General features: G+C 36.1%; 2 protein-coding genes across 5 annotated transcripts; both read left to right on the plus strand.

Moving 5' to 3' along the window:
* Positions 1–345: 345 nt before the first annotated feature.
* Positions 346–2,192, plus strand: LOC125201270 (mediator of RNA polymerase II transcription subunit 15a-like). 2 transcript variants are annotated; one of them, XM_048099312.2, is made up of 5 exons: positions 346–497; positions 620–747; positions 1,328–1,439; positions 1,520–1,610; positions 1,849–2,192. In XM_048099312.2, exons 1-5 carry the CDS (start codon positions 393–395, stop codon positions 1,956–1,958), a joined length of 546 nt encoding a protein of 181 aa, XP_047955269.1. In that variant the 5' UTR covers positions 346–392; the 3' UTR covers positions 1,959–2,192. The 2 variants fall into 2 exon arrangements, with proteins under 2 accessions (XP_047955269.1, XP_047955268.1); XM_048099311.2 differs by having other exon boundaries at positions 351–509.
* Positions 2,193–3,507: 1,315 nt separating this feature from the next.
* Positions 3,508–14,359, plus strand: LOC125201269 (mediator of RNA polymerase II transcription subunit 15a-like). Of its 3 annotated transcripts, none has more exons than XM_048099309.2 (11): positions 3,510–3,866; positions 5,352–5,463; positions 5,579–5,699; positions 6,707–8,161; positions 9,416–9,486; positions 9,639–9,713; positions 9,861–11,240; positions 11,364–11,705; positions 12,672–12,872; positions 12,960–13,048; positions 13,956–14,359. In XM_048099309.2, exons 1-11 carry the CDS (start codon positions 3,715–3,717, stop codon positions 14,161–14,163), a joined length of 4,206 nt encoding a protein of 1,401 aa, XP_047955266.2. In that variant the 5' UTR covers positions 3,510–3,714; the 3' UTR covers positions 14,164–14,359. The 3 variants fall into 3 exon arrangements, with proteins under 3 accessions (XP_088922221.1, XP_047955266.2, XP_047955267.2); XM_048099310.2 differs by having other exon boundaries at positions 9,425–9,486; XM_089066095.1 differs by lacking the exon at positions 13,956–14,359 and having other exon boundaries at positions 3,508–3,866; positions 12,955–13,048.
* Positions 14,360–16,775: the final 2,416 nt, after the last annotated feature.

The raw sequence follows: 16,775 nt of genomic DNA on the forward strand, positions 1-16,775 counted from the left end.
ATGAACTATTTCTTTATTAGTTCGTTCCTGTAAAGTAAGAATTTTTTAATTTTGAAAATAGTTAAATAAGAACTTTTATTAGTCTAGTCCAACACTACTTTCATTACCCTTTATCTCTCTTTCTTATTTTATTAATTAAACATTAAAATCCGTGTCGAACTAAAATGTTCATATTTTTCATGAATGGAGTGAGTATTAATTTTATAATAAAATATGAATGAAATAAGTGAAATAGGACTATTAATTAATAAGGTATGAATGAAAATGCAAAATAGAATTCTTAATGAGTGATTGAGAGAATAGAAAACATCTGTTGGAAATTGGAATCTTATTACACATTCAAATCCAGAGCCAGATATCCACTCATATCCATTGACGTGACCAAAGACTTAATGGGCAAGTTAAGATACAAGCGTACATACATTTACAATTATTTGCGTATCACCTTGTTCGAATTTCATCGCCGATCGCTCTCGCTCAACGCCATATCCTATAAGGTCAAAATTAAGGTCAAAATCTAAATTTCATGCTACCATACTTTGAATCGTGTTTTGTTTGGTTTGGAGAGGGCGGATGGTGGCGGTGGTTGAATTAGTTCCACAATTTGTGGTTGTTTCAGGCGCTGCAGATGGACAACAACAACCGTCAGACAGCGGAAGGGCATATTCTGATGCCCGGTCAGGTGATCGGCGGCGATTGGAGGACTCAGCTGCAGCAGGATTCCAGACACAGGATTATAAACAAGATGTAAATTTCCATGTTTTCTTTGAATTGTTTTGGGGTTGATTGAGCTATGTGCGAGGAACTTGTATGCTAGTTTAATTAGTTGATGGAACCTTTGATTATTAGGCTTCTTGACCTTCATTATTAATTAATTATACAGTCATTTGCTCCCTGTGGTGTGTTCTAACTTTGTTCACTCTTGGGACTGAGAGGATCTAATGGTGATTGTGCCTATAAAAAATATTGCAAGTTGTCCTGGGATGAGGGATCTATTGTTCAAATGCAGGTGATGACCAAGTAGATGTGTTATTTAAAAGTCTGGTATGACATTCCAATTATGTAGAGTGTGGTTTTCCTAAATAAATAATCACAAGCCTATGGAGCTTTTACTTTATATTTGGAGAATTGAATCAGTGTAGAGAACATTCGATATGTGGTTGTAATGCATTGATGCCATTCTTGAGAACATCTGAAAGTTGAGTACATACCATTTGATATGAACTTATGAGCTAATATAATTATTGTCAAGTTTGCCTTTTTAGTCCAAAACATACTTTTTTTTTTTCATCAGTTTCAGACTAACACAGTGATGCTCAATTACTAGAACGGAGACATTGAAGAGGCATCTTCCTTTCTCTGGAGAAGAGGGACTGCAGGAACTCAACAAAATAGCAGTCAGATTTGAGGAGAAAATATACACTGCGGCAACTAGCCAGGTATATACCACCACATGGTTTCACTTCAGCTATTTGAAAAATCTATACTAACTTGGACCTATTTCAATATTTGTTTACAGTCAGATTATTTAAGAAAAATCTCTCTCAAAATGTTGACGATGGAGACGAAATCTCAGAATTCTCTTAATAGCAAAAATCCCCAAGATACAGGTAAAGAAGCATTTGTTCCATTTTCAATATCCATGATGTTTCTCTATGTTTCCGCTTGATTTGTAATGTGAACTAGTTGATATCAATATCTCCTGAATAAGGTAGCATCCAGAAAAATATTTAAGAATTTTATGTTATAATGTGGATTGAATGTAATGCGAAATCAAGAGTAACACGTTTAGATTGTTTATCTTCTTAGCTTACCACTAATTTAGTTGATTGCTTCTCCTTCATTTAGTTCTTGCAGCAGCAGGCCAATATCTTCTCACGGATGATCCGGAGATATCGAATTTGTCGAGCGCCCTCTTAAACATGCCCCCGCTTGGTTCCCCGTCGATGGATGAATGAAGGAGAAACAGAACCACTGCATTCCTTTGTTATGTTGTCACTTTGCTTTCTTAGTTATGTGTCTGTGACTCTTGAGTTATGGCATGTTTAAACCTGTGGAGAAATTCATCATCTCTCTTTTTATAGGATTGTAATGTATGCTACAATCAATTGGAATAAGGCACCAACTTGTGTGGTGCCATTATCGACACTTCCCTTGTTTTAATGAGTTCAGTAAAATTTCCTATTCTATTCTCTCTGTTCCACCCTATATAATTCACTTTTTTTTTCCCAACCAAGATAGATCATTAACAAATATGAAAATACTTTTATCTCTATTTTATCATCTTTCTTACTTTACTTTCTCCATTTAATATATAAAATAAAGCTGCATAAAATCACGGGTCACTAAGGAAATGGTCATTTTTCTTGCGATAAAGGGAGTACTCCTTCTGTCCAACTCGAGATGTCCATATTCTTGAGTAACATAGAATTTTTGGAGGAGGAGTTAGGTGGAATAAGTAGAAAGAAAAAAATTGTTGAATATTTTAATGAGCAAAGAGGAGAAAGAGTTTATTTTTAAATATATAAATTGAATATCTTGAATGAAACAAATTAAAAAGGAAATGTGAATATCTTAAATGGATTTGATTTAAATAGTATTGTCCAAAAATGGTCCCATTATTATATGTAGCAATAAATATACAAAATCATTAATAGGACCCAAAAATAATCATTCGATAATTAAGAACTAACAAATTAATTACACCAATTTAACAAAGATGATCCTAGTAATTATAATATCAATCGTTCTAAATTACCGATGCTAATAAAACGAAAATGACCAATATAAAGAGTTTAAAATATAATAAAAAATATTTTACTTTATCAATAAATTCTGTCGCTATGAAGGGACAACAATTTAAAAGTTGCGATCAAACTATCCAGGCCTCACCGTCATGGGTTAGGCCTGCATAGCCCATTTGGCACATGTTCCTTCTTGATATTACTTTTCTATGAGTAAATGGATATAAATTTAAAATATTTTTTAAATTTTATAATACAAAATATGACTGAATGGGGAAATAACCGAACTTTTGCGTAAACCGAATTTCGACTGTTCAGTTGTAACCGAACTTTTGCGTAACTACTATTTGAAAACAAATCGAAACCAATAACCAACTTATTCGGTTTGATCGTCAGTTAACTATTAACTACCTAACCATTAATAACTTCTAATTATGTGAACGAAATTAGTATATTTAAGACTAAATATCAATTTTGTCCCATGGATCATTTAATTATAAATATTTACTTTAGCTAACTTATCATTTTATTATTTAAAATTAAGTATTATTGTATATAGAAAAATTCCAGCAATCAAAATATTATGACAAAATCAATCCCTTATCCTAAACTAAACCCTCCCTACTAAGGAACACGAAATTCCATGGTTTTCGATTACGAAATTCTTTTTTTATTTTAATATGGAAAAGCAATATAAAATAACATAATTAGCACCGTCCATAATGACAATTTAAATACTACTGTAAAATATAATTGGTTTGTACATTGATTAATTACTTGATCTACAATTATTGTATTTCGCCACAACTGAATTTCTTCCAATTCCATCGCCGGTCTCTCTCTAAAAACAATTGCAGTCAAAATTGCAGTCAAAATTGCAATTTCATACAATACCTACTTTCAATCGTCTTCTCTTGGCGGTGTTTGAATCACTCGCAGAATTTGCAGTAGCTGTTTTAGGCGGCTGTGAATGGACGGCAACAATTGGCGGACAGCGCAAGGGCAAGTTCAGATGCCCGGTCAGGTAATCGGCGGCGAAGCAGTGCCCTCCGGCGGTATGGAAGGCGGCGATTGGAGGACTCAGCTGCAGCAGGACTCCAGACAGAGGATTGTAAACAAGATGTAAATTTTTTCCATATTTCCTTTGAATTATTATGTTGGTGTTGACCGGGCTTTCTCGAGCTTGCCAATTTTGTTGGTTTATCTAGATTCTATACCCGCTTCCGAGTTTTATTCCTCCTTGGGCGGTAGGGAAGAGTGTGAACATGTTTCTGAACTTAATAAGGAGCTTGTATGCTACTCCTAGTTTATTAGTTGATGGAACCTTTGATTAGGCTTCTTGACGAAAGATAGCTCCAAGTCTCCGTCGTTTTACTTACTCTCTTAGCTGTTGCTTTAGTTTGAATCCGATCATCGGTAGGTCAGCAGTAAATCTATATCATTTGGTATGATGGAATGGAATGTGATTCGTACTTCCATTCTATTCATTTGCTAGGTACGATGGAATGAAAATGCAAAAAAATTGTCATTTCGTTCCTATCTTCATTCCATTCCGACATTCATTCCATTCCATCGTACCAAGAAGGGCCTTAGTATTTCATTTTGACACTTATCAAGATGGAAAAAAAAGACGAGCATGATTAGTATTTGTATTGCACTTTCAGTGCCCATAACACTGTCAAGTAACATAAATGTTACTCATCACGCCTTCCACCAACTGTATGTATCTGTTTATCATTAGGATTTCCTTCTCATTATGTTCTTTCGAAGGACAGATCAGATTAGGTATCTTTATTGGAGTAGTAAATAAGTTCAAAAGTTAATTTTTTCTCAGCTTTGTGAAGCCATGGTTTCCACACCGTAAAATATACTACTATAACAAATTTTGCTAAATATAGTTGATGTCAATATCATGGGATTATGTAATCTAATATGGTGATAATATTGAGTATTGAATGTGAGTTAGTGGGCCACTGAAGCTAGAATGTCTGGTGTGGTGGATTTATTCATCTGGTCCCTGTTGTGTGCTCTCTTGCAATTTTCCCAGCCGAACGTCCAAATTGGGAGGGACGGGAGAGAGGGCGTGTAGATGATTTGGCATAGTCTGATGACCACTTGTCAAATAGGTTAGGTAGTTTTAAAGTTTTTCTTTCATTCTTGGGAGGATCTAATGGTGATTGTGCGTATATTAAATGCAAGTTGAAGTGGGATCTATGTTAACGGGGTATGCAATGTTCAAGTGCAGATGAGATGAGGAAGTAGATGTCGTATTTAAAATTCTTGTGCGGCATTGCAATTATGTAGAGTGTGTTTTTTCTAAATAAAATAAATAAATATTAACAAGCCTGAGGCGCTTTTGCTATATATTTGGAGAATCGATTGATGAGATCAGTCTAGAGAAAACATCCCATATCTGGTTGTAATGCATTGAGGCTATCCTTGGGAACATCTGAAAGTTGAGTAAATACCATTTGACATGGACTTATGCTAACCAATATTATTGTGAAGTTTATACCCAAAGATCAGTAAAATATTTTTCTACACAAAGCTTTCATTTCCAGCTCATGTCATCAATTTCAGACTAACATTGTGATGCTCAATTACTAGAATGGAGACATTGAAGAGGCATCTTCCTTTCTCTGGACAAGAGGGACTGCAGGAACTCAAGAAAATAGCCGTCAGATTTGAGGAAAAAATATATACTGCGGCAACTAGCCAGGTATACATGGCACATGGTTTCCCTTTAGCCATTTGAAAGCCAATAATGTACTTGATTGCTTGGTCTTCTCGTACTGAAATCTATAGTAACTTTGACCTATTTCATTTGTTTACAGTCAGATTATTTAAGAAAAATATCTCTGAAAATGTTGACAATGGAGACGAAATCTCAGAATCCTATTGCAAATTCTCTTCAGCCTAATGCTGCAAGTAATAGCAAAAATCCCCAAGATCCTGGTAATGAAACATCTGTTGCATATTCAATGATATCGAGAAAATATATAGTTATGTTTAGATATTTCAGACATTTCTCAAAGTATCTCGTTTCTCTGGAAGAGCTAATCGTACCACCAATGGATTTACCTTTTGATGACTGCTTTATGCTATCCCTCTAATGTATATTGTGTAGGAAGCCAGTAACTGTGTGGATTGAAACTCACCCAGCTTATGACTATATTAGAGTTAAACATGTAATTTGCTCAAATTAGGAATGCATTAGTTCCTAATTTTCTATCTCTCTTAGTCTCTTCAAATATTAGTGTCTTTGAATGTCGAATTAGTACCAATAGTGGAATAGAGAACGACGTTTAAGTTGTAATTGTATTAAAAGGCCTTAAACACTCGCTTGGCATCTCACCTACATTCTTTCTATATTGGGCTTGACCCAAATAACTCTTTTCAGTCATCAGTGCTTAAAATTTCTTATACCTTAACAGACGAGTAGGAATAGTGTGTAGATTTAGTTAACAGACTAGTAGGAATATATTTGAAATAAAGTCCACATGCAGAGAGGCATGATGAACAAACTTATGACATAGATTTAGTGGGAAAAGTCGAAGTTATTCATTTTGGTTTATTACTGGTGCATTTAGCATTGTGTAGATTGCTTAAGTACTAAGTACTGTATATCTTAATTATAACTAAAGCAGTTAACCAGGCTATATTGTTTGATAGTTGAGTACTGTCCATCATGAACTACATCCCAGTGTAGTCTTTAGGTTCATTCCTGTTTTAGTAGATGGCCGTTTTCAGCTGTCCTGGTACATTTTCTTCTTGTAGATGCCTATAATCTGAATTTACATGTAATATAGCTCTCTGTACTTACTCGATCTAGTTGCTATAGCTTCTTTCGTGGAGATTGATGATTTTTTTCCCATAAATAGACTTTGTATTCATTTGACTTGACATGATTCCTAGCTCTTAATAGTTAATATACTTGTTCTCTTTGTGTGCATCTTTGGCAGCTTCGCAAAGCATGCAGTCCCAAATGCAAAATCAGGTTCAGCAATTACCAATCCCAATGGTCTCCAATCAATCTCGACAACAGATGTTATCCCAAAATATCCAGAATAACATCCCATCAACTGGAGTGTCGAATTCTGCTGGTTTGACTCCCTCAATGCCCCCTGTTGGTGGCATGTCCCAGGGTGCCATGCCCAATGTTTCTGTCCAGAATCCTAACATGCAAAACATGTCTAATGTTTCTGTCCAGAATCCTAACATGCAAAACATGTCTAATGTTTCTGTCCAGAATCCTAACATGCAAAACATGTCTAATGTAACTTCGAATGCGGTAGGGAATTCAATGGGGCAAGGTGTGCCTGCTAATATGTATGCAAACTCTCAGAGACAAATTCCAGGCAGGCAGCAACAGGTTGTTTCTCAGGATGCTCAGCAGCAGTCTCAGAATTCACAGCAGTATCTTTACAATCAGCAGCTACAACAACAATTTTTGAAGCAAAAATATGGGCAGGGAGGTGTGCAACAATCCATGATGCAGCTACAGCAGCAGCAGCAACAGCAGAACCAAAACCAATTGCAGCCGAATCAGCTCATGTCCTCTCAGCCGGCAGTTATGCAATCTTCTTTGAGGCAAGCATCAGCTTCGTCAACACTTCAAAATCAACAGACAACTCTTCAGCAATCAACTCAATCTATGCTTCAACAGCAACCACAACCAATCCCCAGGCAACAGCAGCAACAACAACCTGCCGTCATGCATCAGCAGCAAAGTTCTATGTCTCAGCACCCAATGATGTCTAGTCAGCAGCAGCTTAGTGCGCAGCAGCCAAGTACTGCAAACATACAACAAAATCAGATGATTGCCCAACAGAATAACATGCTCGACACACAGCATCAACATCAGCAACAACAACAGCAAAGGATCATGGCTCAGCAGAACAACATCTCCAACATGCAGCAGCATCAGTCAATCAATCAACAAAATAACCTTCCAAACATGCATCAACAGCAGTCAACTGGTCAGCAGAATAACCTCCCAAATATGCATCAGCAACAAACAGGTGGTCAGACAAATATTTCGGGCTACCAACAGCAGCAAATGGGTGGAATTCAACATGGTAATTCCAGCTTACAATCAAATCAGCAACCTGTTCATATGCTACAGCAATCCAAGGTTGCAGTTCAGCAGCAAATGCAGCAGAATATGACAAATATGTTGCCTAACCAATCTCAACCATCCCAGTCACAGCCAATGCAGCAACAGTTGATGTCACAGATCCAATCACAGCCAGGGCAGCTGCAACAGCAAATGGGTTTGCAACAACAGTCAAATACATTACCGAGAGACATGCAACAAAGAATTCAATCATCTGGTCCCATGCTTCAACAGCAAACCACAATCGATCAACAGAAACAGTTGTTGCAATCTTCAAGAGTTATGCCAGAGGTGCCATTGAGTAAGTTTTCACTCTTTAGATATTTCAGTTTTTCCCCTTTTCCACTTCGGTCCTATATTCTAAGTATGCAATGATGCCATGTTTACATATACGTTGATTCTATCATGGTATTTTACTGAAAATATTTTTTAAATAAATATATCTATGGTGGTTGCTCTTAATTATACATTTCCAAAGTCTTCTCTCATTTTAGCATTGTTAAGTAATTGAGTTATGGACTACTCTTACCTTATACTACTCATCTAAACTTTGTGAGCGGGGCGGATCTACTCTATATACACAAGGGGCAATTGCCCCACCTCTACTTTTCATTTATACATAGATATATACAATATATTATTATATTATGTGTATTATTAATAACTTTGCCCCTGTAATATTTTATTAGAAAAACCTTTGTTGCCCCATTTGAAAAAAAATGAAGAGTCAAACATGTACATTAATTAATATTTAATAATACTTGGTTGTTTTTTAGAGAGAAAACCAAAAGTTATTTGAGTATTGAAAAACCAAAAGTTAGTCTTTCTCTGCTTTCGAACTTGTAGAGAAAAATGAGAAGGAAACAAAAGAAAAATGAATTGTGGAAATGGCTGTTGCGATTTAATAAGATTTTTCATTGCGATTTATTTTCAAAATAGTGCAGAAAAGAAGTGACTCAACTTAATTGGGACGGATGAAGTATAATTTTATTATCTTTATCGTTTTATGTTTATTTATTTATTTGTATATATTTATATTTTTGCCCCCTCTCGTACAATTTTCTGGCTTCGCCCCTGTTTGTGAGCATTTGTTAAGTCTCTAGAAGCATCTTGACTATTAGACAGAATGTCTGGCCATCTCTCAACAACCTGTTGCTCGATTGATGGATAATCAATCTTTAAAAGATATCTATTGTGTAACATATATGCAAGAAACACAATATTATCTTTAAGAAACAAGGGTGATAGCCTTAGATTGTATATATGCTTAAAATATAGCTGTTCGCTTGAAAAGATGATCAAACCGTTTGCAGCTCTTCCTCACCGCTGCTGCAATAAATTAATTTTGCATTATAGGCATACATTCATTCCTAGGAATTGATATGGATTCAGTGTATGCTGCAAGGCAAACATTGAATGCGAGCTATATATTGTTGTTGAGATAATAAGATTGTCCTTTCTCTTGTCATCATAAATTCCATTGCATGTGCTATTACTTCTATCTATTTGTAAGAGTTGGTGTACTTTTCACCTAGCTAACCCACAATAACTGTAGCATCTTTAGATTCCTCCTCACAGACTGGGAATGCAACTGGAGGGGATTGGCAAGAGGAAATTTATCAAAAGGTATTGTTCGATGCATCTTTCCTTTTTCAATCGAGAAGAATTTTTAGCTCTACTAATTTCCTTATATAAACTGTTGTGCTTTACCTTATGGGTCTACATGATTTTTGTGTATTAAAATATTGGTTTACATTATGAGCTGTTCTTTGTTGCAGATTAAATCCATGCATGAGATGTATTACCCTGAACTGAATGAGATGTTCCAGCGAATGGCTGCCAAGCTGCAACAGGTAGTTACCTTAGAAAGGACTTAGCTGAATGGTGAAAAGCAAGGCAGTCTAGTTTTCAAAATTACACCACTCTCATTATCCTTGCCCAAATACTTCTTTTCTTGATGTTTGATTCGCTCCAATGAATATGTCTTAATTCTGTTGCAGCATGATTCTCATCCTCAGCAGCCCAAGAACGAGCAACTTGAAAAACTAAGATTTCTTAAGCTTATGTTGGAGCGGCTAATTATGTTTCTGCGGACAAATAAGAATGACATCCAGCCCAGTCACAAAGAGAAGATTGTGGGAGTTGAAAAGCAGATTGTGAATATTCTCAACTCAAATAGGCCTAGAAAGCATGTTCCTTCAATCCAAGGGCAGCTCACGCAGCCTCACATGCATGCCTTGCAACAGCCTCAGCAACAACAGCCTCAAATGTCTCAAATGCACTCGAATGATGGTCAAATGAATTCTCAGATGCAAACAATGAATATACAGGGTTCTGTGATGCCTACACAGCAGAATAATTTGACCAGTATGCAGCATAATACCTTATCCTCCAGCTCCGGTGTTTCAAATTCTCGTCAAAATATGCTGGATGGACTGCAGCCTAGTTCAAATACTGATCCTGGGCAGGGAAATTCACTTAACCAAATGCAGCAGCAAGGAGCTATGAACCCCATACAACAAAATTCGGTGGGTGGCTCTCAGCAGATGGCTAGCTCTATATCTTCACAAAATGGGCTGACATCGCTCCAGTCAAATGTTAATTCCTTGCAACCAAATTCAAATATTCTTCAACCACAGCAAATAAAACAGGAGCAGCAAATATTTTCGACCCAGCAACTAAAGCATTACCAGCAAAGGCAGATGCAGCAACAATATTTGCAGAGACAACAATTAATCCAGCAGCAGCAGCAGCAGCAGCAGCAACAAACTTCTCAGCAGCAATCGGGACAGCTGCCTGGACAGCAAATGATGCAACTCAATCAAATGAATGACACAAATGACATAAAGATGAGACACCAGATGGGTGCTAAATCTGGAGTTCTTCAACAGCATAACTCGTCTGGCCAACGAACTTCATTTCATCACCAACAAATGAAGTCTGGAACGCCATTCTCCATGTCGTCACAGAATGCTCTTCAGGCAGCATCCCCACAGATTGGTCATCATTCTTCTCCACAAATTGACCAGCAAAATATTCTGACTTCACATAACAAGGCTACAACTCCCTTGCAATCTGCAAACTCACCATTTGTTGCCCCATCTCCTTCAACTTCCATGGCTCCATCACCAATGCCAGGGGACTCAGAGAAAATGAATTCTGGTGTATCATCAATCTCAAATGCTGTGAATGGCATGCATCATCCAACCACTACAGTGTCAATGCCAAACCAGTCCCTTGCTATCGGAACTCCTGGGATATCAGCTTCGCCTTTACTTGCAGAATTCCACAGTCCTGATGTTACTCATGGTGTTGTTCCAACCATTGTTTCTGGAAACTCTAATGTAGTTGAACAGCCAGTTGAACGCTTAATAAAAGTGGTATGTAGGACCTTGTGTCCTGGTATATGGCAAACCAATTCAAAACCTCACAATCTTTAAGGGTTTTAAAACCTCATTATTGCATCTTATCTAGTTATACTTCCTTTGCCTTTTTATTGACAGGTGAAGTCCATCTCTCCGAAAGCTTTAAGTGCCTCTGTTAGTGACATTAGCTCTGTAGTCAGTATGGTCGACAGAATTGCGGGATCTGCTCCGGGTAATGGATCACGTGCTGCTGTTGGTGAAGATTTGGTTGCTATGACTAAATGCCGCTTGCAGGCCAGAAATTTCTTCACTCAAGATGGACCTAGTGGTACGAAGAAAATGAGACGTTATACTAGTGCAATGCCATGTAATGTTGTTTCATCTAGTGGGAGTGTTAATGATAGCATCAGGCATTTAAATGGTAATGAATCTGATGGAGAATCCACTGGAGCATCGAAAGCCAAAAGCCCTAAACTTGAGGTATGTCACATGCTTAACTATCTTCTCAGCTCCTTCACTGAAGTTACTGGCATACGATTGCGCATTAGTTTTACTTATTTATTGTGACCCATGTAAAAAATTATCACAAGCTAGTGAGCTACTATGTTGATGAGCTCAGGGATTATTTGGCCAGTAGGCTCAGCAGCTCAGTACATGGAAAACAAATATGATGTCAATGTTTTAGCATCAATATGATTGAATGGTGCCAAAAATATGATTAAGTAGTGTATTAAATCAGCACTGGTATCTAACCCGTCCCTCTTCTGCCACCTTGATAAGTATATAAGCTAGAGAGCCTTAACTTAACCCAAAATCATGGGCAAAGGTAAAGGGTTGACTCCCACTTATATATCATTCCCCTCTTTCATGTGGAACTGATGTATGATTCGTATCAATCCATTTCCCTTTCGAACTGGACGTCCATGGATGGCACACACCGGGTGGAACCCCTTTTAGCATCAATCCATTTGATGGTCCTTAGCCCCACATCTTTGTGGGGACCCCTTTGGTCACACCTTTTGGTAGCCCCTTTCCGTAGGACGTCCGGATCTAATGTGATAAGCACATAAGCTAGGGAGACCTAATATATCCCAAAACCATGGTCAAATTTAGGGTTGGCTCCCACTTATATGCCACACTTTCATGTGGAACTGATGTGGGATATGTATCACCACCCCAGAAAATAAAAAAGTTATATCTCTGAGTTTCTTGGGAATTTAGAAGGATTAGAAATAAAGAAAAAAAGGAAAGTTCATTGGTTTCTTTAGAAATAGATTGTTCACTACGCTTATAACATGGTTCATTTAGAAATAGAAGTTCACTAGGCTTATAATATTCCTTTAAATTATTGTTTAATCAAACCTACTCTGTTTGTGACTTATACCTGATTACTTAACAGGTTGCCTTTGTGTTATTAACTTTCAAGTTGATTTTTCAATATTGCAGGCTAACCATGCACTTGAAGAAGAGTTGCGAGACATAAATCAAAAACTTATAGACACTGTCGTCTATATCAGTGAAGATGATGTTGATCCAACAGCAGTTGCTGCTGCTTCTGAGGGTGGAGAAGGAACTATTGTGAAGTGCTCTTTCAGCGCTGTGGCTCTTAGCCCGAATTTGAAGTCACAATATGCTTCTGCCCAAATGGTGAGATTTTGACTACTTTTAGCCTCATCACCTTTTCACCAAAGTTTACACACTTATTGTGTGTGTTTTACTTTTACCAAAGTGCAGTCTCCAATTCAACCTCTAAGACTGCTGGTTCCAAACAATTATCCAAATTGCTCTCCTATACTTCTGGACAAGTTTCCAGCTGAAGTCAGGTGAGTTACACAGATTCAACATTCCTATTTCTGCCCACCATTCTCTTGTTTCTTTATTACCATAATACTATGAGTTTATGTTCAAATTATTCCACTAGTGGTATATAAGGATGATACTCAAGAAGTTCTATTTTTAAACTTGTCATGGTAGTCCTTTAACTCTCCCCATCCTCCTAACTTTGCTGGTTTCTGACATTCCATGCCTGCAATTTTGTTCATTTTTCCACTTTCTTAAGCCACATTGCACCTGTAACTGGATTTGGAAGTCCGAATTATTTTATATTTGTATTTGAGTTAGATCTTAAGGAGAAACAAATAAAGGAAACTTAAATTGATAAAGGTAGGGTCCTGAAAGTCCGAGTGATGCATGTAAACCAAGTGTGTTTTCTGTTCGTCAGATAACAATCGTATGTTCTATCGCTTCGTTCTTATTATTTGAGTTCCTGAAGGAAAAGGATACCACTAATACGTTGTGAGGTATATACACTCTTTTCTTATGTGTATTTTCTTTGCAGCCTAATTTATAAGGATAAATATATACTATCATGGTGCATAGTAGCGTAAGATGATTTAGTATTGAATAGCCTGAGACCGCACAACCTACTGTGGGTCAGATTCATTCCAATTCTCTTAGCTATAAAAGTTACTACAAAATTGGAGATGTTTCTTCATGAAGCAAAAAACTTATTTTTAATAACCCTCGGGGTTAGAATTAGATTATAGTGAAATGTAAAATAGTTATTGTACTGAAGAGAAATACCAAAAATAAGATATGACTGCATCGAGAAATTTATGTAAGATTTTGGCTTTTCCACATCTGCCTTGGACCACCTCATTTGTTTAGGTGATGTTACCTTCTCACTGTGAAAATGGGCACACTAAAATCCTTTTTTCGCTTCATCCACAGTAAGGAATATGAAGATCTCTCCATAAAGGCCAAATCAAGATTTAGCATTTCTCTGCGAAGTCTTGCACAGCCAATGTCACTTGAGGAGATAGCCAGAACATGGGATAATTGCGCTCGCGCTGTTATTTCTGAATATGCCCAGCAAAGTGGCGGTGGAACCTTCAGCTCAAAATACGGAACATGGGAGAACTGCCTCAGTGCAGCCTGAATGAGTGAAACATTGAGCTCGACAAATAAGATGCTATGTCAAATGTAACTTCTGTGAACTCTTGAGATGTGGGTTCGCAAGCTTCTGTAAAGAGTGTCGAAAATCGTTTTTCACAAATTATGTATGAGAAGTTGTGTATTTTATGCGATGTATATTAATGTCTTAATCTATCTTAGCTATAAACGATTTTAATGGAGTTTTGGTGTGTGACTATGTGCACACGAAGAGTGGTGAATATGCAAAATGTCTGACATATACAGATATATTTGGGGTTATACTGTTGCAGCTTATCAAGAAATTGAGAGTTTGATCACTGTGTAGTATCATAAATTTTTGATAAAAAAATCATGGACATTGGACAATATTGTCGGTTGAATAGCATATATCACTGTCATTACAAACAAAAACTTTACAAATTTTGAAGTAAATTATTTTCAAATAAAAATAATTGTAATACAAACAACAATTTGTGTAAAAAGAACTTACAAGACAGATTTAAATCGAGAAGAAATTACTAATGAATTTAGAAAATTTGGGAATAAGAATAAATATTTATTTTAATAATATAGCTAAAATTCAAATTAAAATATATACTACTACTTCTTTATGAAATGAAATATTTGACACTTTTATTAACAACAAAATTATTACTGCATCCGTCCCATCTGTTTGCACTTTTTTTTTTGTTCATCCCAAACTACTTGCACTATTTATATTTTAAGTAAGAATTATGGTAGATATTAGAGTTAATAAGTGTTCTCTTATTGTATTTAAAATACTAATTTAATTATATTAATTAAAAAATATTTTTTGAGGGGATAGTCTGTAACGACAGCTTGCTGTTGGGGCTCTCGAAGGTCGCCTTGGTATTGCACTATTACCATGGCCCGGGGCACCCTAACCAAATCCTAGTTAACAATTTTATCATAGCCCCCACATTTGATCGATTGTTGTTGCTCCACTTGTACTTAGATGAATGATGTAGTTATGTATGTAATGACTTGAAATACTTGAATATGCTGCTGTGATGAGATCAAATTTGTCAAGCATAATAAGCAATTTATAAGTAAAGGTAGATGGCCTCATTTCCATCTTTTAATGGATTACAATCTTTTTGACATATTAACCAATATCCATGTGTGATTTAACATGATCAAATCAAACTCCTTGAATGGCCTCTCTTCACAATGACACATATGGACTAGAGAACGTTATCTTGATGGTTTTTGGTTCTCCTCTAACATGCAGACGATGTAATCAGGATCAAATTAGCGTCTTTGCTTTCTTAGTTCTTTTCTCATATCATCTGGATCGGAACTCAATTGCTTGTACAGTTTGATTGTTCATTAACATTATTTGAGACACTTTTTTTCCACTCGGTTTAATAAAACGATACTCCCCCGTCCCAATTTAAGAGTCCTGTTTTGCTATTTTCGTCGTCCCAACTTAAGAGTCCTATTTCACTTTTACCATAAATGGTAAGTAGGCCCCACATTTCATCAACTTATTTCACTCATATTTTATTATAAAAGTAATATATACAAGTGGAACTCATATTCCACTAATTTATTCAACCCACTTTTCTTTACATTTCTTAAAGCATGTGCTCTAACTAATTAAGACTCTTATGTTGGGATGGAGGGAGTACTAATAAATACCTGAGAGGGAATAATGTAAAAGAGAACAATATAGAGAAAAGAGAGAATAATGTAAGAGAGAACAATATAGAGACTAATGGAGTATAAAGTATTTAGAAGTTTTATGTTTTTATGAGGATTTATGGAACGTGTTAGCTAATTTATAAAATGTTACAAGTAAACTGATGTGAGCCTTGGTAGGGTCAACCCTAGATTTGATCAAAACCCAAATGAATTCTCACCCAAGTAGTTACAACTCTGACTATCGATATCCTACTTAAAATGCTTCTTCACAAAATTATTTGTGCTCGATTCAGACTCGATTAATAGAATACAAAGATTGTTCGAACAGTGGGGTAACTCTATTAAGAATTTTATCCTCTATTAAGACGGCATTTTGCCATTGCACGTAGTTATTAATTTTTAACCTCGATTAAGATTTTTATCTATTTTGATGTCCAATTTAATTATTACTCTCCCTTTTCCACTAAAATAGTCCATTATTAATTTTTGGATCAAATTATAATTCACATGCTAAATTTGGATGAATCTTCAAAAATTCCTCCCACGTCAACTGAGTGATATAAATGGGAAAGAATTGAATGATAATAAAAGCGGGGAAAGTTGGACATGAATTTGGTACTACTATTGGTCAATTTCGTGATTGATCGATTATTAGATTAATCGAAATTAAGTTTGGTACAATTTTGGTTTTGTAATGAGATGGCTTTCAGTATGGTTGATCAATAATCGAACTGGCTTTCGGCATAGATTTATCGTTGATAATCATTTAACATTTATAATTTGTCATACTCATTGATCTCATTGTAATGTTCAGAGAGGCAACAATGATAGGAGGTGGTGTGTTTGAGAGAATTGTCTATCTTTAAATATCTCATTTTTCTGTCCATCTATAAATAAATGTTTAATTTCACTTGCAATATTTAGTAACCGGATCATACATTCCACTTAACT

The sequence above is a fragment of the Salvia hispanica genome, chromosome 2 (assembly GCF_029641045.1).
Source record: "Salvia hispanica isolate PSC_SH4W2 chromosome 2, Shi_PSC_v1, whole genome shotgun sequence".
Lineage (NCBI taxonomy): Eukaryota > Viridiplantae > Streptophyta > Magnoliopsida > Lamiales > Lamiaceae > Salvia > Salvia hispanica.